Source organism: Triturus cristatus, chromosome 2_2, assembly GCF_964204655.1.
Source record: "Triturus cristatus chromosome 2_2, aTriCri1.1, whole genome shotgun sequence".
NCBI lineage: Eukaryota > Metazoa > Chordata > Amphibia > Caudata > Salamandridae > Triturus > Triturus cristatus.
The window spans coordinates 321,948,310-321,974,730 of record NC_140582.1 but is presented as its reverse complement, the minus strand read 5'-3'; the positions used below and the strand labels follow the sequence as shown (position 1 = coordinate 321,974,730).

General features: G+C 43.3%; 1 protein-coding gene across 2 annotated transcripts in view; it reads right to left on the bottom strand.

Annotated features, from left to right (window-relative positions):
• LEF1 (lymphoid enhancer binding factor 1) overlaps positions 1 to 26,421 on the bottom strand; it is a 233,642-nt gene that overhangs the window by 56,412 nt on the left and 150,809 nt on the right. The window contains exons 5-11 of one of the 2 annotated variants that reach the window (XM_085641386.1): positions 26,103 to 26,193; positions 20,011 to 20,094; positions 16,072 to 16,197; positions 14,245 to 14,407; positions 9,568 to 9,675; positions 1,207 to 1,255; positions 423 to 466 (exon numbers count right to left, since the gene is read on the bottom strand). In XM_085641386.1, coding sequence (XP_085497512.1) covers positions 429 to 466; positions 1,207 to 1,255; positions 9,568 to 9,675; positions 14,245 to 14,407; positions 16,072 to 16,197; positions 20,011 to 20,094; positions 26,103 to 26,193 — 659 coding nt within the window. In that variant the 3' untranslated portion in view covers positions 423 to 428. The remainder of the gene's footprint in view (positions 1 to 422; positions 467 to 1,206; positions 1,256 to 9,567; positions 9,676 to 14,244; positions 14,408 to 16,071; positions 16,198 to 20,010; positions 20,095 to 26,102; positions 26,194 to 26,421) is intronic. The other variant, XM_085641387.1, reaches the window with a different exon arrangement.

Here is a 26,421-nt window from a genome sequence, read left to right as displayed (position 1 = left end):
TGCTTTTACAGGCTTTGGAGGGACAGAAATGTCATAAGCAGTCCCACAGCTGGCCACTGAGGTATGGCATTGGCAAATGGGGGAAAACATATCTTTCACAACAAAGACCCAGGACAAAAACATTTGAAATACACAGTATTTACCTTGTAAGTCATCTTGCATTGGATACAGATTGCACGGCATTTAACAACCGACAGGTATCTGTGGTTTGATTTCACATTATAATAAGGAATTTAGTTTTCAAATTTTGGATGCTAGATGGAAATGAGAGGCACCTTGTGAAGAAGGGCATCTTTTCTAAGGGTGTGGGATAGACCTTCTATTTTCTAGAGCGGTTTCGCTCCCAAAGGCTACTTATGCATGACATGTTGCCTGATTTAGGTACACTGGTTGCAGCATTGCGGGTCCAGAGATGATCTTACCATGCTTCAGATGTAGGCAGCAGTCATTCTTGGGGGGGCTGTACCTGTAGAAGATTGTGGCCTTTAATTTTCTATTGAAGATTTTTCTGTACATTCGTTATATGTTTTAAGCTAAAACACACTGAAGATTTTCCACGCTTTCCCGCCAAATTTTTAATATCAAACAATTGATATACATAATTATTTTTAAAAAACAGGTAAATTATTTTTTGCGTCTATCTTTAACCTCTTCAATGCCTATGACGAGCTGGTCTCGTCATGGGCCGCGGTTGCGCTGTGCCCATGACGAGACCAGCTCGTCATAAACCCCGCCCGCTAATGAAAGCGCCGGCACAGGGCGGGGAAAGGGGCGGGCACTGAAGGGGTTAAGGCTATGGGTGGGGACGTTGAACCAGACTAAACATAAATACAGAATAAATGTTTAAAATTCATTGTGTTCGAATAGATTTGTGCGGGGAACAGGGTACAGGGAGGAAGAAATACAAGGTCACCACAATATGCTTTTATGTGTAAAGTTGCATGAAGTCCATTACGCACCCTGGCAGGGGTAAGCAAGAAAAGGAGAGAGTACATCAGACATAACAGGTGAGAAAGCGGGAGGACAGTTGTCAAGAAAGAAGCGGGAGACACAGAAAACTCGAGTACCTTGAATATCTTTGCTAGTACGTCTGTGGATCATATGAAAGGCAGAGGTGGACTGGACGGACCAAGCAACAAAATGAAAAACACTGAAACATAATTAAAAAGATGGCACTTCCAAATGTTTGAAATGCGGGCAACATACCTGACGTAGATTCCTGTAGCTTTTCTCTCTTTCGCTTTTTCTTCTTACCCTGCAGGAGAAAAAGTGGTGATTAATAAGGTGCTTTGAATAAACTGTGTCAAATATCTCCCACCACAGCAAGTGCCTAGAGAATGCACTACTTACTGCTAAAAATGCTTTCCATCCTAAGGAATATATTAGGGTCACCAACCAGATGTTAGAACTGCTGGACTAGAGCATCTCTCTCTCTCTGTTTAAGCCTCTGTGCTACAAGGATCCAGAGTTCAGAAGTATTTACAGAATACAGAAGTATGTTTTCTGAAAAGTGCTAGGAAAGCACCACACCCTTTTCATCACCCTCTGGGGGCTAGCACTAGTAACTCTAAAACGTGGAGTTGAATACAGGGCGGCTGTGTATTCTGCCCAATGTATCTAGAAACACTAACATTAATTAGGTAAGCGTTCCAGATTGCAAATATTCTGGACTTGCGCAGTACTTGCGCCATCTGCTGTCTACAACCATTTTCCTACTTGATATACAGTTGGAGACGAAAAAAGATTTCACTCTTAGCTACAGTGATGCACTCTGCTCACAATTCTCAGAGGCACACAAGAATACACGGACACAACACAATCTGTTACATATGTTCACTGAATAAGATCCACAAAAATCAAGTAGGTTAACTCAGCTGGTAGGCGGGACACCCCTGACCTATCATCCCGGAATGTAGATTGGTTTTGCCACATACTGTGACAATAGAAGTGGGGAAAACCTTTCCCTGGTCAATTTCAGTGACAGGGATGCGGAAGCAGAATGGGATAAGCCATGTTCTCCAACGATACGCTCTTTTACAGATGATGCCCATTGCTACTTATTGGAGGTGGACCCGAAAAGTGGTCCTAAATCACAGCCGGTTCGCACCACGCCTTCCCATCTGAGTTACTGTCAAGACACTACCATTCCAGAAAGTGTCAAGGGAAGGCCACGCGGCAGTTCTCCAGATCTCTGCAAGGAGCCCATATTTACTCGAGCGATGGCAAAGCCAATAGGTTTGGATTTATTCTGTTATCACATATAACATAAGCACTTGAAGCCAGTCAAACTTGAGATCTAAAAGTTGGTCTTTATTGAAAGCCACCTTGCCTACAATAAAGATTTGTTTTTGATTTATGACAACTGGAGGTAAGGTAACAATTGGGCCTTCGTTATAATCCTTAACTATTTTCTGTGACATAAAAAGGAAGGTCTATATTGAAGCTCCCCTGTCTACATGACCTTCATTTGCCATAAATCAAAAGGAGGAATACATTGAAGGTAAAAGCATCTCGACATTGATCAACGTTTGTCTCAAGGCAAGAAAAACGAAAATATGGCACTAGTGGCACTCATGAGCAGCCAACTCGAGGGAAGGGTGGACAGGAGGACGAGGAGGACACACAGGGGAAACAGGGAGGGCGGGAGAGAGGAATAAGAGAAGTGGCAATTGGGGAATGAGGAGCACACAGTGAGAAAAGGGAGGTGGTGCAGCAGGGAAGAATGAGCCACAGGGCAAAGAGGGAGTGTTGGAAGGCAGGGATAAGAGATGGTGATGGGTGGGAGAAACAAAACCGAGACACACAAGAAAGATGGAGGGTGGGAGAGAGCCAACACGCTTGCACGCAGGAGGGGAAAGTGGAAAAGGAGAACGAACATCAAGGATCTGACAGAGACACATATAGTTGTGAAATAGTCCTTCATAGAGTTCAATGCAAACGCTACATTGTAGGTGGAAAGATCTGTCCTAAAATGGAAGAGCATCAGGTGAGAGAGAAATACTCATCTGGGCTGATCCCAAACGTGAACGACAAACTCATAAACCAATGGCTGAAAGAGGCTGGTCAAAAAAAGCCAACCGTTGAAAGGGGCATGCCCAAAGCCAACCCAAAGCATATTAGAGACAGTACATCTGTTGAAGAGCTACTGTCAAAAACCAGGCTAAAAATGGATTAGACTGCCCCAACCCAAATGAACCCTTCATGGAATGGCCCTACTTGCAATATTATATTAAATTAAACAATACAATTACCATTAATGTGGTAAGTAGGATTCTCCACTGGATATATTTTGCTACAATAAATTGAGTACTCTCGTCTAACAGCAAACACTCTCTGAAATCTCTGATTAAGGCAACTAGAATATCCAAACCCTCGTAAGTCAAGTTTATGTTTTTCATTTTCCACAGGACGGCAATGCAAACTTAATGAAAACAACAGAGTCATCTCCTGGTTTAACCTCATAAGGGAAAAAGTTGGAAAATAGTATTCTACAAATGAAAGATATTTAAGGGAAAAAAATGCAGGAATTTTCATCCGTATCAACTTTTAATAAGCTCATATCCATTTACAGCACAACAAGCTTTTTTTTCTTACTAGAGAAGTGTATATTTGTTGTGGTGTTGACACGCTTACAAAGAAAAGTCAGCCCTATACTGTTCAAACATCAAGTAAAACAGACAAATGAAAAACAGATTAACCCAGGAACACTAATCAAGGTGAGGCTATGATCAGTAGCGGCTGGCGCAAGGGCAGAGTGGCGCGGCGGGGGTGGGATCAGGGATGCGGGTTGTGGGGGTGAGAAAGAAAGAAGAAAAAGATGATAACAAATCTTACCTGCCGTCTGCAGCCCACCGCATCACCAGTCTTCTGCGCCTCTCTTGGCTCCACTGCAGGCAGAGGCTCCCAGCCTCCCCTGCGGCCAATCCTGAAGCTGCTCTCAATCATGAGAGCAGTTTCAGGATTGGCCTTCGCGCCCTCGATTTGACCTCTCAGGGACTGGGAGCCTCTGCTTGCTGTCTCCATCCCAGCAACCCAGCTCGGGTTGGAGACAGCTCAGCGTGTATGTGGGTTTGGCCGGCCTGAAATGGCTGGCCAAACCCACATGCGCACTGATAGCAGTGGCTACCACTCCCCCTGGTGACTGCCCCCATTATGGCCCTGCTCCTAGGACACTGCACTTAGAAGGTGAAAAATAAAATATTAATATACCTGTTTTATTTTTCAACCTTTGAAGCTGCAGGCAGGCGGGGCAACGCTCCTTCGCCATAGCGGAGGAGCCGCCGCTGGCTATGATGTGGCCGTGTTGTGGTGGTGGGGTGTGAAGTCAAATAATTATTTAAGACGAATATGGAATCTGTGGGTACTGGGCTCAGCCACAGGTCAGTGCGCCCGACTGAGCTTTTTGCAGGGATTCGGATTGCAGCCTACCATCACAATATTTATAAAACAATTACGCCATATGAATGTATGTTGAGCATGGGCAAGAAGCATCCAACTACTACAAATAATCTTGCTACAAAATCATACAGCCTCATTCTCTGCCACTGAACCTTACAGGGGGCAAGCAACTGTGAAGTCCTAATTGTTGCTGTCATGAATCACCTTTCGATTTTCTCTCTTTTGTTCTTTTTAGACACATTTGGAATGATTATTTTCGACAATGTACAATTGTCGATGGCACAAGTTGCATTCCTCTTTTATGGTGTGGTGCACTGTGCATTCCATGGTCTAAAACAGCTGCTCTCATCATTCAAACGTACATCTGCGGAGCTTGTTTGCTAACAGGAAATTGCAGTCAGATGTGTAAAAAATCAAAACGCAGTAATGTTCCGAAGCGAGGGTCAGAAGACGACTCTGTGTTCCTGGGAACAGCATGCTCTGAGTTCTGGACATTCATTTAACCAGCTATGAGAATGTCGGCAACCATGATTTGGCCAGTTCCAGAAGTTACCGACCAAATCATGCTGATAAGATCTGCTGTCAGTCTGTAGATGAAGAGTGTTTTTGGGGGAGGTTTCCCTCCAGTAGGTGGAGTCTCCGGTTGGAATTCTGGGGAGGAATATGGAATTACCAGTGGAATCAGGACCTGAATTGCCGGGTCCCCCAGTAATTCCTCATTGCCGTGTATTTGGACAGCAATTCCACCCCCCCCCAATTATTAGTTATACCCCGGTATTGATAACTCCACGGGGAGGAAAGGCTTTCTGGCCAATTTTGCAGGGACTTCATAATAAGGTTCTTAATGTACACTGGGATTTGAAGTTTTGTTTTCCTAATTAAATTTACTGGACTAGCCTAACTGTTTAGAATATGTAGTAAAAAGAGAGTGCAGGATCTGAAACATGCTAACCGCATCTGATGTACACCATTATGGTATGTATAGTATTTATTGAAAGGGAATAGATGTCTACAAGCAACTACATAAAGAGTAAGAAGGGAACATAATTGGTTTTGCTGGGGAAATTAGAGATACAGGAGGTATTTATGATTGAGTGGTGAATACATAGACAATGATGGTGCAAACACGGATTATATGCATATTGCTCATAATATCCCCATATCTATTAGAGTATGGACAGGGCAGAAGAGGACCTGGGAGGTTTCAGGGATTTGTGGATGCTGCCAAAAACTGTCATGTGCCAGTGAGACAGGCTGGACTTTTAGAGTGGCTTGCACAGTGGAAGAGAGTTGAATGCTCACAAGTCATAGGGCAGTGAGTTCTTGTCCGATGGGTTTGTAATAGTGAGTATGTTGCGATTTGCAGACTGAAATGTTTGTGCTTTGTGTAGTGGGAGAGAATTTTGGTCAAGTATTTGAGGATTTGCATGATTTGTGTTGGAAACCAGGCAGACAACTTGGTGTGGTTAAAGGAAGTGGGAGTCTGTGTGTGGAATTAAAATGTGCTTGCATGGCCAAAGCAATTTAACTTGCCTACCCAGGAGAATTCCTACCAGGAGGGTGTGGCAACAATAAACATGACCACTGCATAAACTAGGACCACAGTGTGCGGATGGGGAGGTAGGAGCAAAGGGATGGGGGGGTGGAGAGTAGCATAGATGAGGAGGTGCAGATAAAGAGAGATTCTGGAGGAGTAAAAAGAAGCAGAGTCAGCTGATGGGATGGAGGGCTGCTTTGCATCAGGTAGGAGGGTGGAGATCAAGAGTTGGTTGTGAGGGTCAGGCGATAGAGGGAGGCCGTGAAGTGTGTGGCGCTGGTAGCGTTGAGCACAGATATGAAGGCGCTTACAGTCTTCAAGGTGTTCAGTAGTCCAAGTGTTTCTCTATCTTAAGATGAGTGAGCTAATTTGTGTCTTCAGTTTGCAGACAACAAATAGATCCCAGGGTCGGGCACAGAGTGATGCTAGTGGTCCATGTGCAAGGGAAAAGATAGGAGAGTTGTCACAGCCGACCAAATTCAAATGAATTATTGGAACTAGATTTCTCCAGGTTAGGTCACAGTTTGCAGGAATGGAATTTGGTGAGTGCTACCCATGATGCCAGTCTTAGATTATTTTGTATTTATAATAATAAATATAGTAATCAACAAATTTTAACACTGTGAGTACACAGCATATAGTGGTAAATGACTCTTGGTAAACTGTGTGTGAGAGCAATAATCCAAATACATGTTCTCATAGAGTTTTAGGTACTTTAAAGTCAGTCTATTAAAACACATAGTGGAAAAATATTTACTTTGACCCTATGTTTAAGTTACCCCAGTATCAAAGAGCTTGTGTACTAAACACAGACACACACAAACCTACACACACAAATATGCACATGCATGTGCATCCTTCTATGTTCACCCGAATACCATAACGAACAAAACAATGTCTCCCCGTGGGACATATTTGAAATTGTATCTGCAACCATAGAAATGCCGCTTGGATATCTGCCACAGGTCGGCCCGGCTAAGGCTCGGGAGCTTTTGTGGTTTTTGCCTCAAAAAATGTATAAGCTCTAAAACAGAAAGGGGCTGCCATGTTTTTTCAGAAGTGCTGAGCCTTTCACAGGGGAAAATATGAAATTTAGTCAAATACCATGGAGCTGCCAGTCAAGTATTTTTTCTTCAGTGGGTCCTACCTTGTGCTTTGAAAATTTCCAAACTTTTTCCTGGTGCCCAAGCATCTACAGGAATACACTTCTAAGCCTTCAGGACCTTGAGGTGGGGGTGCAGGGCAGTGGGGGTGGATAGCCAGAGGCTCTCGATGCCAGAAGAGGCCACCAGCACAATCCAGTCCAAGTCCCAGGTGTCATTTGTCACCTGGGAATCGTAGAGGAAAGGCATCTTGCAGCATTTGAATCCCTGTAGCCACAAAAAGGTCACCCATCTGACATGGGGTGCTGCTTGGGGTTTTCTGGGCCCGGTCTGATGCCTGGGGAGTGTTCTAGGGTGGGGACTCCATCGCGAGATATATTCTGTACTAGAAAAGGAAGGTAAGTAACTTGTTCATTACACCAAAAGATACATGTGTGTATATAAGACAATGTCATAATTGCTGTTTCTATGTACATATAGGTGCATATATAGAAGAGGTTATGCCTCCTACCAAAACTTAAAAAAATATAATGAACAATTTGCATACTCCACCTTAAGATAAATGTGCACATCCAACCATGTAAATATTGCTACTTCTATGAACATATAGGTATTTATATAGAGGGATTTTCTCCAGCCAACAAAACCTTACTAAATGTGCATATATTTGTATAACATAATTTCATTTTAACTCTGAAAAAAATCCTCCTTTCAACTTTTGTCCCATCCTTCCTCTCTCCAACTCATCCCAAATTTTTCTGACTACTATGAACCCCCAAACATCCTTCTACAGCTTTCCCCTCCTTTTTTCAGTCATGTCACCCAACTAACAAGCACATACAACCTCTACTCACGAAACCAACTTACTACTTCCTCTTGTAAATCCATTCCAACATCCTATCTCTACTCTAAACTCTACTAAACAAGGAAGAAATCAAGAACACAAACCTAACACAACTAATGCAAAAAAATAAAAAATGTTTACTAATCTACGATTAACCTCTAATCTTGGGCTACTTGCCGCAAAGCACTGAAATGCCTCCTCAGGGGAAGTAAGTGCTATATAAATACCATTTACAATTACAATTTACAATTACAATGACACTGTTTCACTGTAAGAATGTTAGATTTTTTTAAATTAAAACCTTACAAAGAAAAATCATTTTTAGGGGAGGCGGATCTTGTTCAATTCTTTGAATAGGCTACCTACAGTTGATCTCAGATAAAATAGAGTCCATCCAATTGTCCTCTTTAAGGAGGCTTGGTGGCATTTAGAGACTAAGAGAGTCATGTGAACCCAGGTGTTGGCCTCCACTCCCCTAGTGGAGGAGTACGGGCCATACTTAAACATGGCTGCCTGCCTGGCAGAGATCTCTGTGCCTTCAGCGCATTCTCCAGCGGATCAAGCATATGTGCCAAAGGCACAGATGAATACTGAGCAGCCACCATGGTTTGTTTCCCACTTGGAGTTTATTTATGTTTTACACAGCCTCACAAAATGAGAGTTTGCCTAAACCCCAAAAATGGCCTTGTTGCGTACAGTTTTCTATCTGAGCTTGAAGGTCGTTGTAGGTTTTCCCTGTCTGTGTCCACCATGCCACAAAACCAGTGACGGTCACTGTGCTGTAAATTGGGCAGGGCTAATGGCACTGTGACCTGGTGTCTAGTGGCAGTCGATGGCAGCTGATTTTCCACAAGTGGAAAACCTGCACTTCTCTCACGTCTACATGGGGCAGGTGAAATGTGAGGTTGGCGGTAGGGCATGTGCCATTTTTTGGAGGATGCCCTGCACCTGCCAACCTCTATGTGTGATCCTCCAATTAGCAATTTTGTTGAGATAAATGGTATGTGTTTATTTAGGGTGGGAAAATGCATCGAGATATTGTGTGAATTTCCACAAGATTCTTTTTGACTTTCTGAAAGTCCTCAAACTCCCCAATTGCCCGGCCCCCACCTCTGCTGTAAAAACCCACATTCACACCGCTTTTCAAAATGGAGGACAGTGGTAAGAGGACTGCGGCAATGGTTCACCTGCTTAGCAGTTTTCCGCTGTTACAAGTGGAATGTACACCCTGAACATTCTGTAGATCCTGGTTTTATGAATCAGTATTTGGGAACTTAATCATCAATTCCACTTTTCCCCCTACAGGTGACACCTTTGGGCAGAAAGGTTGTATAGAATATTCCAAATATGAGTCGGATACCTGGGTTGTAACTGCTATTCCATACCTCTCCTCCATATTGAATAAAATCTCTTTATAAATAGCCATCTCTCTTTGTGAAATGTGTACAAAAAAGGTTGACAACATCCCTTTATTTGTTGTTTGTTTATTCACTCTAACTGATCGCCTCTCTCTCGTCTACACCTGGAGCAGGAATACACTAATATGCTTCACTAAATCCAGGTAAATGACATCATCAGCAAAGCAATCAATCCCATATAAATCAACTTTACTTTCAATTCACATCCACATGATGCATTAGAAAAGGTAATCATTATTTGAAATGTAGAGTAAGTCACACACTTACGTAATTGTCTCGTGCAGACCAGCCGGGGTACAGCTGCATGTGTAGTTGCCTTTCTTTTCGGGCTAATTCATAATACTTAGCCTGTTCTTCTCGGGAAAGAGCATGCCACTGAAAATAACAAGGTGCACAGTCTTAGATTACAAAATGCAACAAAATCAATTCATTTATATCAAGAATAATTCTTGGGCATTTCCACGCTATTTTCCATGATCCCTAAGAGAAGAGGAAGGAAAAAGTTACTCATTTCTTACAATAGTGAGCCTGAAGCTATTATGGATTCACATGCTATGCATTATTCTACCATCTAATAGGTGGGTCTACCTGTGCCTCCTGCTTTGCATGGATCACCCACAACATAATGTTTTGTGACAGTGTGGATTGATTTGCATGTGGTAGACAGTAATCAATGGAGATAATTGTTAGAAAGGCTAGTGTTTCACCCTTTTAGGTCTCGCCTGCTTGAGTGCATCTGCGCTAGCTCATGTGCTCTCACTTGCGAGAAATACTGTGTAGTATAAGGGGCTTGGAGGCTGCCCATTGCTTACTATTTGGGGGTTTCATTGTCACTCTCACTTGCTGCCTTCTAATTCGGCAGTGCCAGCCGTCTTCACTTCCTCTTCTTTCTGCAAAAGCATGGACCAAGTACTGATTGCTTTAGATGTATTAAGGACTTCCTTTCTGGTCTGGAGCTGTGACTAAGGTACTATTTATTTTGTTTTTGTTTGTATGATTCCCATGTCTGTGTTGCTTCTTCCCCTCCAACCCGCCTCCCACCCATGTTGCTTCTTATCCTGCCCCCCTGCCCTTCTTCCTGGTTTCTTCTACTACTACCTTCCACCCCATCCTGTATTTCTGCTAATCAATCTCATACCCCGTCTGTGTTGCTTCTTATACCGTCCCCTGCCAACGTCCCTGTTTGCTCTTCCCCTCCCACTAGCCGCCGTTACTGTTTCTTTTTCCCCTTCCACTGGCTCCATCCCTGTTTCTTCTTCCCTTCCCAACTGCCTGTCTCTGTTTCTTTTTCCCTTCCCTTGGTCCCTGTTTTTACTTCCTCTCCCACCGGCCCGGCCCAATTTCTTCTTCTCCTCCCACCTGCCCCTTCCCTGTTTCTCCCTCCCCTCCCACTCACCTCTTCCCTGTTTCCCCCTCCCCTCCCACTCACCAGTCCCTGTTTACCCCTCCCCTCACATCCACCCCGTCCGTTTCTCTCTCCCCTCCACCCACCTGTCCCTGTTCCTCCCTCCTCTCCCGCCCCTCCCCTCCCCTCCCACCGTCCTCTCCGTGTTTCTTTTTCCTCTCCCACCCAGCCATCCCTGTTTCTTTTTTCCTTCCCACCCACCCACCCCTGTTTCTTCTTCCCCTCTCACCGGCCCATCCCTGTATCTTCTTCCCCTCCCACCCGCCTGTCCATTTCTTTTTACCCACCCGTCCCTGTTTCTTCTTCCCCTCCCACCAGTCCGTCCCTGTTTCTTCTTCTCCTACCACCGCCCATCCCTTTTGCTTCTTAAAAGTCCCACCCACCCAGTCCCGGTTTCTTCTTGTCCTCCCACCTGCTCCAGTCCCTGTTTCTTCTTGACCTCCCATCTGCCCCATCCCGCCCACCCCATCTCCGTTTCTGCTCCACCCCAAACAGACTGAATAAAAAAAGCGCTATGATGCTTCATAGCACTTTATTTACCACCCCGTTCTCCATGATTACCCGCCCTCCTGTTCTTCACCCCAATCCTTCCCTCCCGTTCTTCACCCCCACTGCCGCTCTCCCTCCCTCCTGTTCTCCAGCCCCACCCACCTCCACATTCTCCACCCCCCCCCCGAATTGCAAAGCGATTAGCTCTCCCATAGGTAGACCTATTAACTTGGCCAATGCTTGATAATAAGCCCTAGATTTGTGATTCTAGTTTTTACCTTCCAAGGTGTAACATGTCTGGAAGGGTTGCAATAACCATATTGCTAATGATTCCCTTTGACACACTGGGACCACTATTTGCTTGTGTGCATGCCACAAAAATCTGTTCGCATTTCCTTACTGGCTTTGACTCTTGCAATACATGATCTCTCTTGCATGAATAGCATGAAGAGTGCTTTCTCCACTTGCATTTTGAATACAGGAAAAAAAAACAGGTGCCCGGATTGTTGGTTCACATAGAAATGTGATTCAACTTTCATAATGAAGTGTGGGTTAACTAATGACCACACTATCCTTATGTACCTAGGGTACTTGGATAGTTAAGGCCTGCAATTCACTAACTCTATGCATGGATGCGATTGTGATTATGAAGGATTTTTTAAGTGTGAGATACATCAGCCCTGTTTTGTGCATTAGTTCGATGAGTGGCGCCAGTACGAGGTTGAGACTCAAAGGTCTACCACCGTTTGTACAGGATCAGACCCACACACAAATGAGGAAATGCAATGCTCCATGGGAACTCTGGGGGTACTGTAGCGTGGTACATCTTGTGTACCACGGTACAGGGAGTAGTTGGATACAGGTGGGACCCATATAACAAAATTGAAATGCCCCAGTGCTTAATTTGAGCCAGTGGTTGCTGGTGGGAGGCACAGCATTTATTTTTGGGGACAGGCACTTATTTTTCAGCATCAGACATTTCCCGAGTGCAAGAGAAGGAAAAACACACTGATCATATGACGGAAGAAGAGAAAAACAATAAAACCGGCACAAAGGGATAAATCTGCACAAGCGAGAAAAAGGGGAAGAGGACATCTGGCAGTGGATTAAAGACAACCAGCCTTGGTATGCAGCACGCCGAGGATTAACTACACTGGCCGCCGACTTCTGAAGTTCTGAGCAGAGCTTCGACACCACCACTTTTTCTTTCACAAATTAAGCACATGAATGCCCATTAAGTTTCAAGGCCACCTTTTGAAATAAGGTTTCAGGTTGTGTTGCATCAGGTTAAACGTTTAATTTGACAGACCTTGCTGGGTTCAGATGGAGCATTTGTAGATGAATATGTAAAATACATTTACACACTAAGGGGCAGATTTACAAGCCCCTTGCACCACTTTTGCGTCACTTTTCCCATGTCAAAAGTGATGCAAAAGTGGCTCAAGGGGCTTGTAAATTTGCCCCTAAATGTGCTCATGATTGGGTGATCATAAAAGAGATTTTAGATGAACAGGGCCACTAGAGCAAGGATAGGAACACTGACATTTAAGATTTCTCTAGCTATTGATCAGTGGTTCAGCTATTCCTTAATGCTTAGCTAGCAAATTAATAATATTCGTAAAATGATTAAGGGAAGTAGTTGGATAAGGTTGGGATTTTTTCTCAATACAGCACACCAGATGATGAAAAATCCCTCATTGTGCTCAATTTAATGCAAGTTTTCCAACAGATGACCCAGATTTCACAATGGTCTGTCAGCCGCAGCAGTGCTCACAGGAAATATTCTGCCTTGAATACTGAAAGACCAAAACCAATTCTCTGACCACCTCCTTTTGTCAGAAGACGAGCCGCATATTTCTAAAGAAATCCTACCAAAAGAACAAAAAGGCATGCCAGTCGGTGAAAAGAACCCTGTGAATTGGGACAAGGATACTGAAATTACCGAACCTAATTTGAAAGGAAAGATAGAACAACACAGATGTGGTCTACTCGTGAAGATGCTGACCTCGAAAAGCAGTGAATAAAATCACAAAATTCTGGGTAAATCACGTCACTAGCCAACAAATTGTAAATATGTGTAATGTAAGTGTGCAAAATAAAACTCTACCTATGTACAGGTTGAGAATCATTTCCAAACCCCCTTGATATACAGTTCCCCATTGACCCTCAAGTAAGTCTGTGTTATATAAATGCAAATACAGATATAAATCCATATTACTGGTCACTGGTAAAAATAACTACAACTAACAACTTGAGTTGTTATATTCAGGCTGATGCTGGAGACGTAATGAGCCTCTAGAAAAATGTAAGCATATTTTTGTTGCTCACTCAGTGGCAAAACCTTTTTGCGAGAAAGCAATTTACAGAATAAGCTTGATTTGTGATTCGGATTTATAATGGTTCCTGTAAGCTAATTGTTTTCAATGGCAATCAAACAGTAAGTGAATGGAGGATGGTAAAGGCTCTGACGGCACAGAAAAATAATATTCTGGAAGATGAGAAAGAAGTTGGCCTACTCTTTTGTAGACTCACTTGGGAATTAATATTATATGATCGAAAATGCTTTGGAGAATTCCAATAATCTGTGACAACATGGGTGAAGTCATCGAAGTGCAGTGGGTACAAATAATGGTACAATTGCTCACCGTAAGTGGGGAATTTTGTGGTCTTTAGATTTTAAATTCTAACCCTAACATCATTTGTTTTTAATGTAATATCGATTTGTTTTCAAATGTATACATGCATGTACTAAATTGTATATGTATCAGTCGGATTACTTATAAATGGGCAATATAAAATCATGAATATCCATACTCTCTTATGGGGATGCCTCAAGTGATATTGGAAATGTCTGTCAATAACAATGTAAAGTCCATGTTAGATAGGTATTTGGTTAAATTCAGCTACTTACCGTCGCCTGAGCTAGTTAGGAACAGGATAGCTAAATTATACGTGTCTTTGGATGGTCGAGAAGGTTCTCCATATTTCAAAAGGTCAGATGTGATAAACAGCTTCTTAATGCGCATTCAGTGAATCGTTCCTCGACTTACCCGTCTACCGAGAATCTGGTTGATGGCTGCGCTCTCTTTCAGCGTACACTCTGCTACTACATTTGCTCTCATTTCTTTCATGTATAACATGAAAGCGTTGAGAGGTTTCTTAATGTGAGGTCTTTTTGGCTCTTGCTCCTTCCTCTGCTCATGTTGAGTCTTCCTAAAGACACAGATTGGAAGAAAATAAGAGGAAATGTCATACACCTAGATTCATCCAACACATGCTTAGAGTAGGTGTTGTTCATCAGTTTGAAAAACACGCGTAGGTGCAGAACAGCTCTCAAAAACATAATTTCTGCACCGTGTAGAAATAGTGAGTTCCTTTGGAATACAAAGATGATTCTACATTTTCTACCCGTCCTTTTTGTGTTTTATCTAATGCACGACATGTTTTGTTTTTATAAATGTTCTTTCCTTTGCAACAACGTATCAAATACATTTTCTTAGTTATAACATGAAGCTAAGCTAACATGAAGCCATTCTGATCAAAGAAGATTTCTATTTTTTCTGCAAAAGTATGGTATTCGAATATTCAAGAAAATATCACAGTGGCAACATAGGGCGTATTTTATTAATATCTAAAATAACAGTAGCGGCCTCTTTTCTTCTCTTGACAATCAAATGCAAAAGAAGTTTAAACCCAACATAATATTATTATGTACAGTTTTGGGGATAGAGATGACTTTATGGATGCCCAACTAGCAAAAGCAATGGGAAACAGCGTAAATATTAGGAAAAGGATAGCAGAGAGAGATATGAGAGCAATCAGGCTCATTCTCAAAGGCCCTTATTCTTCACTGACAGTCGTGCCTCAGCGGCACTCAGTGTAGATCTAATTGTTGAAGGCAGAGCATGGCTGAGGAGCTCTTGAAGGCAAATGGCACACTGCTGGTGTTTGCACCTCTGGGCCACTCAAGCGGATTTCCATTCACATTTTTACATTTCACAGTATATTGGTTTTCCCTTATGGACAATCCGACCGGGTACTATTGACTAAAGAACGGTGTATATTTATGTAGCACTTAGTATAGCGCAGATATATAACACTCTAAACATACAGCATACTAAGTCACTGTCTACAACTCTGTTGCAAATATACGTTTATACAAAACTGCTGTTTGGCAAATCTGTATTCTATCAATTTTATTGTAGTATTTTCATACCTTTTGAAAAAATACCTCTATTAATTGCTAGTTTAACCACTTTTTATGGAGGTGAAAGGTGTGAATGCATGTAATGGAATATAATATTAATAAACTAAACACGTGAGCTACATCATATTTCTGCTTATGAAAGTAGACAGAATATCACTCCCCAATAATGTGTTATTTGACTCTATCGATGACCTTTTTCAGAAGAGATATGGGACATCATTGTGTACTTGACTATGAAAAGGTTCTACTGAGTGCTGAGACGGGAGCAGGGTTATGTTCACTGTAAGCGGCACGAGTGTTTCAACACATATTATTAAAAACTTAGGTGTTCTCTATTTTGATATCATGTGTTCTCAACTGTATTAGTCAAACTAGCAGAGTCCTCCATAGAAGTCAGAGACTTAAAGGGCAGATATTGGCTGCATGCATCACTCATCCTCCTGTGAATGCAACAGTTTTCACCCATTAGTACTCATTTCTCAAGCACTGTTCTCAATCTTCTCCAGGGGAGACTATCAGGCGCTGCCACTTGTTGAAGGTACAGCCGACCCTGTTGTATAGGCTGTCCGCAATACCCTGCACGACTGCCTGAACGAGGGATATGAACGTTTGGTCATAACACTGAGTGACTTTGCTTGCTCATTTAAACAGTGGAGAAGGACAGACTCACATGTGCATAAGGTGGTCGCTGTCACTGTGCGGGTGCTCTTGTTTCACCTGAGGATTAACAATTGCTGGGTGTGGGATTCCTGTTGTGTGGGGACCTCCAGGGCCATGGACCATGTGATGTGAAAACCTAGAACAGAAAGGGAGAAACAGAAAATCGCACTTGCGCATTAAAGGCACAAATATAGAGCATTAAATGTGCAGATCCGTGTCCTGCTTTCATTTGATCAGCTTATAGAATGTGTGCTTCATGCATCTAAACACTTGAAAGGGACAATTTAGAACATTCACCACGTTGGAAGACAGAAAAAAGTCGCAAAGCACATTTCCCTAACAAGTATTTAAAATTTCACATCCAACAACAGCGACAAGTAAATATGTGGTTCTGACACAAATCAAGGTGAAATGCAACCAAAGCACCTTTATGTATTGCACGCAAAGTCCACACCGACAGTATATGATAACAGAGGTTCTCAAACCAGGTGGAGCAGTCCTGTTTAGAGCCCTGCAGCCAACTATTGTTTATTTATTCAAATTTTTAATGTGGTGCTACAATACAAGTCTAAATAATTAGCACACTGTTCTTTTTCTTGAAAACGAATGGTTTCAAAGCAGGATTGTTTCCACAACACTACAGTCTATTGTGTACAAACTGCTCAGCTCTGCTCTTGACTTTTCTCTCTTCTAATGGGCCACAATGACCACGTTTTAATGTGCTATACCTCGTCAGCCAAGTGTACAATTTTGATATTTAGGCTGTCGATTTCTAGCCATATAATCAATAGTTCTGCACGCTCAGTGCTCCACTGAGAATTATAAGCTCTTTGTGCAGAGGCCTGCACCAGCTGCAAGAGATCACAAGACATGTTTGGCCCATGTCATGCAGAGTTTAACCTGCTGCATCACTACTGCTGGACAGCAGCGAAAGGAAGCCGCCAGAGTAAGTCAATGTGCAGTTTTCAGTCACAGAAAGATTTAACCTCCTGGTCATCTGATGCCATTAACCCCAATATGGGTCTGTGATCAGGCACGATGACAGAACAATGAATGCCTGCATATAGTAACCTGCACACAGGATGAAAGCATTGGCTGCAGCCATGGACTCCATATTCACTGAATCAAAGTATCCTGTGTGAGTGCAGTCTGCTGCTCCTTAAGGTCTGAGAAGCCCTGCGGTTTAAAGTTTTCTGAAAACAGACATCACAATGCATAGGTAGATCATGATCACATTTTTCAGATATCCTCCACCACCAACCACAGATAAAGAAAGTGAAAAGACATGCAAGAAATAGGTCCTTTCCGAAGGCCTGCAGATGTGTTTGTGATGACTTTATACCTCTAAGCTGACCCATATCAAATTGCTCAAGTGTTTTTATGCATACTACATGATATGGTCACTGGTGACACATGCATAAGCCTGTGATATGCAATACACACTATCCAACTTTGCTTAATGGGAACTGCAGCAGCAAAACAAATCTTCAGATGCATGAAATTCCTAAGAGGAGCTTTCAAATCTTTACTATATAGACGCTACCAAGGTAAGGACTGACTATATTTAAATACGTTTGCCCTGGATGTCCCCTTTAAACTGTGGGAACGGCTCTTTGATAAATAAGCCCTTGATTGGAAACAACAGACAGATATTGGCCCAGGGCAGCATCTATAATGTAGTGTTAAAAGATAGATGTCACAATTGCAAAGAGCATGCTAAGACGCGCAGTGCCTGGGAGCTCATTGCAAACTTTAGGCTCATTCTGACCACAAATCTCATCCCAGCAGAGTATAACAAAGCTTACTTCGGCCCAATTTAGGGGCATATCATCAAGGACCGGCGATAATTATCACTAAGCGCACTTAGCGCGAGGATAATTATTGCCGGCCAACTCTGAATTTTATCGCGGAGATAGCGTGCTATCAGCAACGCTTATCTCCAAAGTGATAAAATTCAGAGCGCAAGCTGCCAACTGTGCGATCGCACAACTTTTGGCGATAGCTTCCTGATAGGGCTACACATACTTAGCCATGATATCCACCTTCCATAGGATATCATGGCTAAGTCAGTTTCAAAGCAGGCGTAAGGAAAGTAGCGATAACAGAGGTTATCGCTACTTTTCTTGTTGCTGTGCTTCTTAGCGTGAGGCTTGATAATAGGAGAAATGTCGCTTAGCGACATTTCTCCCATTATTCTTGTGAGGAACGCCCACTTTGCATCTCATTAGAGATGCAAAGCTGGGCGTTAAGGGAAAGGGCGAAGAAGCATGGATTCACGCATTAGCGTGACCTTGCTAATAGGGCGTTAATATTATCGCTGCTTTTCGTACGAAAACGGACGCAAAAGCGGCGATAATTTTTTATCGCCTCGTTGATAATATGCCCCTTAGAGTGGAAAGGGTGCACGACCACAAATGTGGCAGAGAATGCTGGACGCCAAACCGTAGGTCCGTCCGCCCTATTTTGAGTCGGGTAGACAATTATTTTTCAGACAGCAGTGTCCCCGCTGCTCTGGCATCGAAAGGTTAATTCCAATGTCCCAAAAGAGCTAGGACTGTGGGAGTCAGGACATGAGACCACTCGCACTAATTTGAGTACAGTCTTATGTATTTTTTTTCTGTCCATCACCACCATGAAAAACCTGGTCGTATGAACCAGATAAAAAAGAGAAAATTACCCCCACAACCTTAGAGAAGGCCCCCATGGTGTGGAGATCACGTTTTTGTTTTTGAGTAAATAAAAAAAAAAAAATTGGTTTTGGAGAACCATGGGGCATATTATGAACCATGGAGTTAAAATTATCGCCGCTTTAGCGGCAGGAAACTGCCGCTAAAGTGGCGATAATGGGCTTGATAATATGCACTTGAGAATTCCAATAGAAGCCCATATTGTCACCAAAACATGGGCTTCTATGGGAATTCTCAAGGCCATATTATCAAGCCCATTATCGCCGCTTTGGCGGCAGTTTTCTGCCGCTACAGCGGCGATAATTTTAACTCTGTTTCTTGATCATATGCCCCTAAAAAGTTTGGTGTGCAGGTGCCTGAAAAAAGTGACTGCATAGCAAACTTGCAATGCCTTAAGAACGACCATGATAGATGGCCAGCCCGAAGGATGGCAGGCCGCCTGGCAAAGTCGAAATTTGGCCCTTAGTCTGAAAACCATTTAATTTGCCTCACAAAGTACCCCAACTTCTCTAGAACAGCGTTGCTGTCTGTAAATCTATGAATGCATACTTTGCTACTACTAGGCATATGAGGAAGGACATGTCTAGAATGTCCATAAAAGAGGACAATGCATTGATTTTGTATAGAAGGAAAAATAATAGACAGACCACCTGGTATTCAGATGCCACCCTGGAATCCTCTGGAAGTTAAAGCGCACATCACAAACTAGACACATAACGCTACCACCTTGCAAACACCAAGCAGAGCATGCGACGCAGTCCCTTCAGGATGCAGACGCGTCACGCAGTAGAGGCCCAACTAAAATGTAGCACTCTTCTCAACAGCCATGAGAAACATACAGAGTGCTATGCACAGCAGGTAGAGCCGTGTCATGTGTGCTTACAGATATGTATTGTGGGATTACAATTGTTCGTGAACTGTTGTGCAAGGAACATGCCACGTGGTCATTATTTTAACCAATATCTTATCTGACTGGAAAAGGTGAAGCATTTATTACTAAAATGCTGCATCCTAAACCCGCTACGGGCTACGGCGTAGGCAAATTGCCGTTTGGAAGTATTTTTAACTCGCCAAACTTCTTTAAGGGTGGGAGGTTACTATTGTGTGACACTGGCATGCTGAAGGTAACGGGTCTGATACAAAGCCCGCTGAAGACTCTGAAATGACGTAGGCAAGCAGAGGTAAGTACAGCGCAAGGTGGACAACAACCGGCCCCTTGCACATGGGAGTTTCTCCCGCCAGCACTCGTCTCTTCTACCTACCTGGACATGGATGGGTCGCCTGAGAGCGTGGAGGTGTAGGAGTGCCTGAATCCGCTTGGGAGGGGATACACAGGCTGACCTTGCCTGACGTCACAGAAAAAAGGAACCCATCAGACAGGACAAGCATCAATCCATCACAGAATCATACAGTAGCTGACTGAAAGAGAGGCAGCAGAAGGCCTGGCTCATGCTGTCTGGTGGGGTCCTTGAACATCTCAAGAACTGTCTTTAGTTTGCTTTATGCCTTAAACATTTTACAACATTTATAACCATATTCAACGACGAGTACATGCTACACTTTCAATAACAGTAGATTTACCACAATTTTAAGAAACGTCTGCTGTGTGTTTGTTGCTCTATAGTGAGATCATTTTCAGCATCTTTGCAATGCACATGCGTGGAGCATGTGTTGAATAAAGACAGAAGACCAAGACACAAAATGTCTGCAGAGAGTTAAGTAGGTCTCGAGCCAGGTGAAATCCCAATGGAATGCACCTGAAGAAGCTCAACAGAGGAGGAAGACACGTGATCTCCAACGCCTGCTAGTAATAAGCCTGGTTGTAAGAAGATGCATGCCTCCTTTAGACCATGAGGACACGAGTGGAAGAGGTCTGAGGTCACTGTTATTTTTTAATAAAAGAACTGCACACCTTTACAGCACTGAAATGACCATGCACATTTAAAGTAGGGGGTGCATGCATTCAACCCCAGTGTTTCTCCCACATTATTTCCTTCCACCATGCTGCCCCTTGTGGTGTATGTCAGTCGGTGCAACTTTACTTGCCTTTCTGGAAACAATGCAAGCCATTATATATTGGTGAGGTGTGGCAACGCCAAGTGGTACTGGTATCAGCGATGGGGTGATGAGTCAGTGCCAGGCGCTGTCTTGCTTTGCCTATGCTTTGCGTCAAGACAGCGTTGTTAGGACTCATTGTATTTAACGTATTTCCAGAAGGGCAACTGTCCAGTGAAAACAGTCCCTGTTCACTAAATAGCGAATGAATCCAATAGTCGAAGAGGGAAATCAAAAAGAGGATGTTCCTAGCATTATGACTTGAGTTCCCATTGCAAGAGCATCATCTGGTTCTACAACAACCTACATGCACCCTTTGCTCCTAAGGAGGCAAAACTAGTAGGTTTAAATCGACTTTGCCACAGAAATAAATAGCCATAATGCAGACCAAAACATTCTGGTTATATACATCTTCTGCTCTCCATGCTCCATCCCGCCCTTTCATACCCCCTGGCAGCTCGTTTTAGGATGCTTCTTCTACTCACCTATCCGTCCATGCACCTCCATGCTGACTGGTACACTTCTTGCCTTTCCACATTTGCACTATGCACTATTAAATGCAGCTGTATGTATAATTATACGGTGGCCGGTTGAAATCTAGCATTTCTGTTACAGTGACCGAATGTGAATACAATATAATTCAGTTAATTGCTAGAGTATTTTTTAAATTGCATCCATTGTGTCCTAGAAACTGGAGTGTGCGCATCAGTTTATCTTTAGCTCTGAAATGACCCAAAACACGTTGAAGTACATAACATTTCACAAAATGAATTTTACTGACCATATTCCTGTACTAGCTGTTCTCTACAAAAGCCAAATACTTTTTAGAATGTCAAATGCATTGAATTTTATAGAAGATGTACTGTATTATACACTTTATCAATGTGTTGTCAAATAAAATGATGCAAAAACAACAGTTGATGGACAGAATGCAGAACAATGTCATACATTCACCCGAGTACAGAGATCTGGGCCTATATCCATCGTTTTTTTGCTCACCATGCCGTTCCAGTTTGAACCCAGCCATATGCAAATCAGTCTTGACCCTGTGCCCCATGGGAACAGTCCAGCTCAAACTGCCAAGCCAGGTCCCCCCTAGACTGGAAACAAGCATCCTAGGACCAGTTTCGGGGTTTCACCCCTCTTCAGCCGGGATAGCTTGATTCCAGTGGCATGGAGAGCACGGGACCCACGTCTGGACATACCCTTCCCACTCGGGGTGACAAATGCAAAAACAACAGTTGATGGACAGGGCTGGACTGTTCCCATGAGGCACAGGGTCAAGACTGATTTGCATATGGCTGGGTTCAAACTGGAACGGCATGGTGAGCAAAAAAACGATGGAATTAGGCCCAGATCTCTGTACTCGGGTGAATGTATGACATTGTTCTGCATTCTGTCCATTAACTGTTGTTTTTGTATTTGTCACCCCGAGTGGGAAGGGTATGCCCAGATGTGGGTCCCGTGCTCTCCATGCCACTGGAATCAAGCTATGCTGGCTGAAGAGGAGTGAAACTCCGAAACCGGTCCTAGGATGCTTGTTTCCAGTCCAGGGAGGACCTGGCTTGGCAGTTCGGGCTGGACTGTTCCCATGAGGCACAGGGTCAAGACTGATTTGCATATGCCTGGGTTCAAACTGGAACAGCATGGTGAGCAAAAAAACGATGGATTTAGGCCCAGATCTCTGTACTGGGGTGAATGTATGACATTGTTCTGCATTCTGTCCATCAACTGTTGTTTTTGCATTTGTCAAATAAAATGAAGCAAACTTGCCATGCTCTGTTTTTGGTGTTTACTTGGGTGGTGCAAACTGATTTTACAAAAGGAAAATAAACATACGCTGCATCATTTTGAAAACGCACGTAGTAGCAAAAATATGTGCGCCTGCAAAATGACGCAAGTGCTTATTTTTTTCTGTTTCCCAATCCAAGTTGCATTGGCAACAAAAAAAAAGGTGCGAGTGGGGGGTTGCAACATGGAGGAGCGGAAGTAACTAGGGGGCGGCAACACTGAAGGGAGAAGCAACAGAAGGGCGTGGGTGAAGCAGCGCAGGGTGTGCGGAATCAACACAAAGAAGGGAAGACAACTGGAGGCGAGGACAGGTAGGGGAAGCAACAAGAAGAGCAGAAACAAATGGGGAAGAGAGAGGAACGTGGTCAAAAATAATGTAAAAGAGAGCGCAACACAGAGGTGGGGAGAAGCATACAGGCAAAAACGCAATGCAGGTGTGGGTAAACACACAAGGCCAGGGGAAAGCACATGGGCAAAGAGCACAGAGGAGGAGACATACACGAGGGAGACAATAGGAAAACTCACACACTCTCCTAGAGTGCGTAAAGAAAAAGTAAGCATCTGAAAATAGAGCAGTGGGAGGACACACGTAATGGGTTCAGGCTCCAGAAAATGGACACAGCAAGAAGAGGAAGTGAAGCCCAGGTGCGCTAATAATTTAGAAGCAAGCAAACGAGTGACAATGAAGCCAAAAATGGTAAGTAATCGACGGGCTCTAAGACCACTGTAGGTAACAAATGGCCTTGCAATGTAGACCTAAAAATGCTATCAAATCACTTTATTCCACTTTTGTCCAGTAAAACGTCTCCACAGAATATATATTGTTTGAAGGAAAATACTCCGAGTCACGGTACAGGGAAAGAAATTATCTGAAGAGTATTAATACCGTTTTCTATTCATTGTGTGGGAATTGTTATTGTGGAAAGGAATTCAGACAAGGAAATAAATCTTGGTATATTTTCACCCCCCTTCCATTTTAGAGACCCTTACTATTGTATTCTTGTTGTTCCATCAAATACAACGTACCTCCTAAGACACAAGCGGACACAAACCCACCCACTCTCCACGCTGCCTTTGCTGATAGCATTGCCACTGCTAGAAAAAACAAGCATCTGCAATGCAATAGGTCTTGCATTTACGCAAGTTTGAGCTATTGACATTGTAAATGACAATGCCTTTTATTTATGTTTTGATTTTTAAAACATAACCAAAAGGGATTGTCCTTTACAATGCCAATAGCTTAAACTCTTGCAAATGCGAAACCTATAGCATCCCAAATGCTTGAAGGCATCATTGAGTTGCCCCCTTCTGTCTCCCATGGCCCCTGAAGAGCTCCTGGTTTGCTACGAGTTAAATAAACATGCCGGTGGTCACACCTGTGCATGAGAGACCCTCCTGCAGTAAGAGAAATTCATTAAAGAAAGTAGTGCTCAAAGAGTAAAGAAGACTTACCGTGTAACAACTGAAGTAAAAGGACCAGTCCTCATGGGAGGATACACATGAAGAACAAGGAGGTACTAAGGAATTACTAACAGGCCTAATTAGAAATCAGAAGCCAGCATTTACGAAGGACAATGACAAATATGGGCGGAGAGTGGGTAGGGCTTCAAGTAGATACTCCAATACAGCATGACTCGCAGAGCAGCGCATGCGCTGCCCAGGCTCGACCTAAAAATGAATCCTTCACTTTTCCTTGACCGAATTCGGTAACCATAATACAATGCATCAAAGTTCCAGGCCTTCAGGATATGAACATGCAATAACTTTCCAAAATTCTGAAAACATGGATATGCCATCTTACCCATGTGTCGCGTAAAACATGAACCAACCATCGGGACACTTGCCACAGAAAGTTAAAGCAAGCTTAATACTAAACAGTTTCAGCTATAAAGGTAATACCCATGCACAACCACCCACGTTGGTGGTGATTCATGAGTTGCCAACATTTAACTTTGCAATAATCTGATTGCTGTCCCATACAACTTAATTTGTTTGGTATAGAAGCCGTTTTATGCTCCCATCTTAGCCAGTGTGTTCTGGACATCCTTTGATGTATCCGACACTTCCAAGTAGATCTCTTTGAACTGTTTTTCCTGCTGGACTCTGACTCCGCTTGGGACGGCTGCCACATTGAACAGCATTAATGTACTTAAAGCAGCAGAGTTCAGACAGAATAATTGATCAGGCTCTTTAAGAATTGGCTCGATCAATTTGGTTCACACACAGCGCTATTGATTGGCAGTTTCCATGTAAAAAGTGGCCTTTGCCTAGCTGTCTGCTTACCTCCCATTGGCTGATATTTAGGGAAGAGAGAGAGTTTGGTAAGCTAGGTTCAGGCCTAGAGAATTGAAGACATGGGGGCAGATTTACACGCCCCATGCGACACATTTACGCCGCCGTTGCGTCACTTCAGTGACGCAGCGGCTTCGTAAACAATGTGCCACGTTGCGACAAATTTACAACGTGACGCATCTAGGGAGATGTGTCGCGTTGTAAAGCCTTATGTCACATTATACCTGCTTGAGGTATAACGTATACAGGGTGCGCGTTCCCACGCAAGAAAGCCTTGTAAAACTGACACAGTGAAATTTACAAGATCTCACTAAGTCACTTTTACGACGACGCTGCGTCAAAACCTGAAACAGGCGTAAGGAGTGACGCAGCACAGCAAGTATAGGCAGCCCCTGAGCAGTGCTGGAGTTGCTTCACGCTTGCGACACGATTCCAGCACTGGGTTACCTTTACGCCGACAGATGCGTCATGCATCTGTCAATCCTTGCACCACAGTGCGCTGCAATGTAAATACGAAGCACACATGGTGGCGCAAGATTTTTTTTTACGTGACGCAATTGAACTGACACATCTCTGCTAATATGCAGAGATGCGTCTGTTCTTGTAAATTTGCCCCATAGAATCCAAGACTTTAGCTCCATCTTGTTCTGCCAGAGAGCTAACGCCCATGCTGTAAAGCAGAGGTCAAGCAAAGCAACCAACTCAGCACTGAGAACACTGCAGCTCTGTTTTCTGTTCTCGTTCAATGAAAGCACAAACTAACCGCAGATCCTAACTCCAGGAGCCTGTTCTCAAACTCACTGAGCCTAATTCAAAACATGTTTCCTATGCAAGGCAGTTGGTGAAAGGCATGCTCAACAACTTTAATTTCTTCTCCGACTACTTATTTAAATACACACCCATACCTCGCGAACGCTGAGATTTCATATTGAAAGTGTTAATCATGTAACACGACCAGGCAACACATAGTCGAACTCTAAACCTCAGCGCTTCTGAAGTAGGAACCCAGTCCTGCTACAGCTGACATTATAAAGAAGGAAAAAAGTCTATCAAACAAAAATACTTTCAGTGGTGTGGTCATTTTAATTACCAGATACTGGCTGCATTCATTTTTAAAGTGGGTGAAATGTGTGCAGCTTGCAGGCCCCTTTTGCCAAAAACACAGCAAGTTCAGCCAGGATTTTTCTGTAAGGTAGGTGGAATGGGGGAATCTTACCAGCCAAGCGGGGGCGTCATCTGTCCAACGCCTCCGGGAGAGAGCGGGTAGTAGGTCGCCATTTCTTGCGCCTGCGGATGTCGGGACATGCCTGAGAATTCACCACAGAAAAAAGGTTAGGCTCTTTCACAGTGCATTCTCAACTCTACAGCACAAATAAAAGAGTGCACAAAGTGAATCTTACATGCTATCAAAAACCGTGGTGTGACCAACATGCATAAAATAACCTTAAATGATCCAGAGGAAAGGCGAACAATGGAATGTTCTTGTTAGTAAACCAGTTAAGAGAAAAAAAAAGTCTTCTATATTTAGGGGTTAA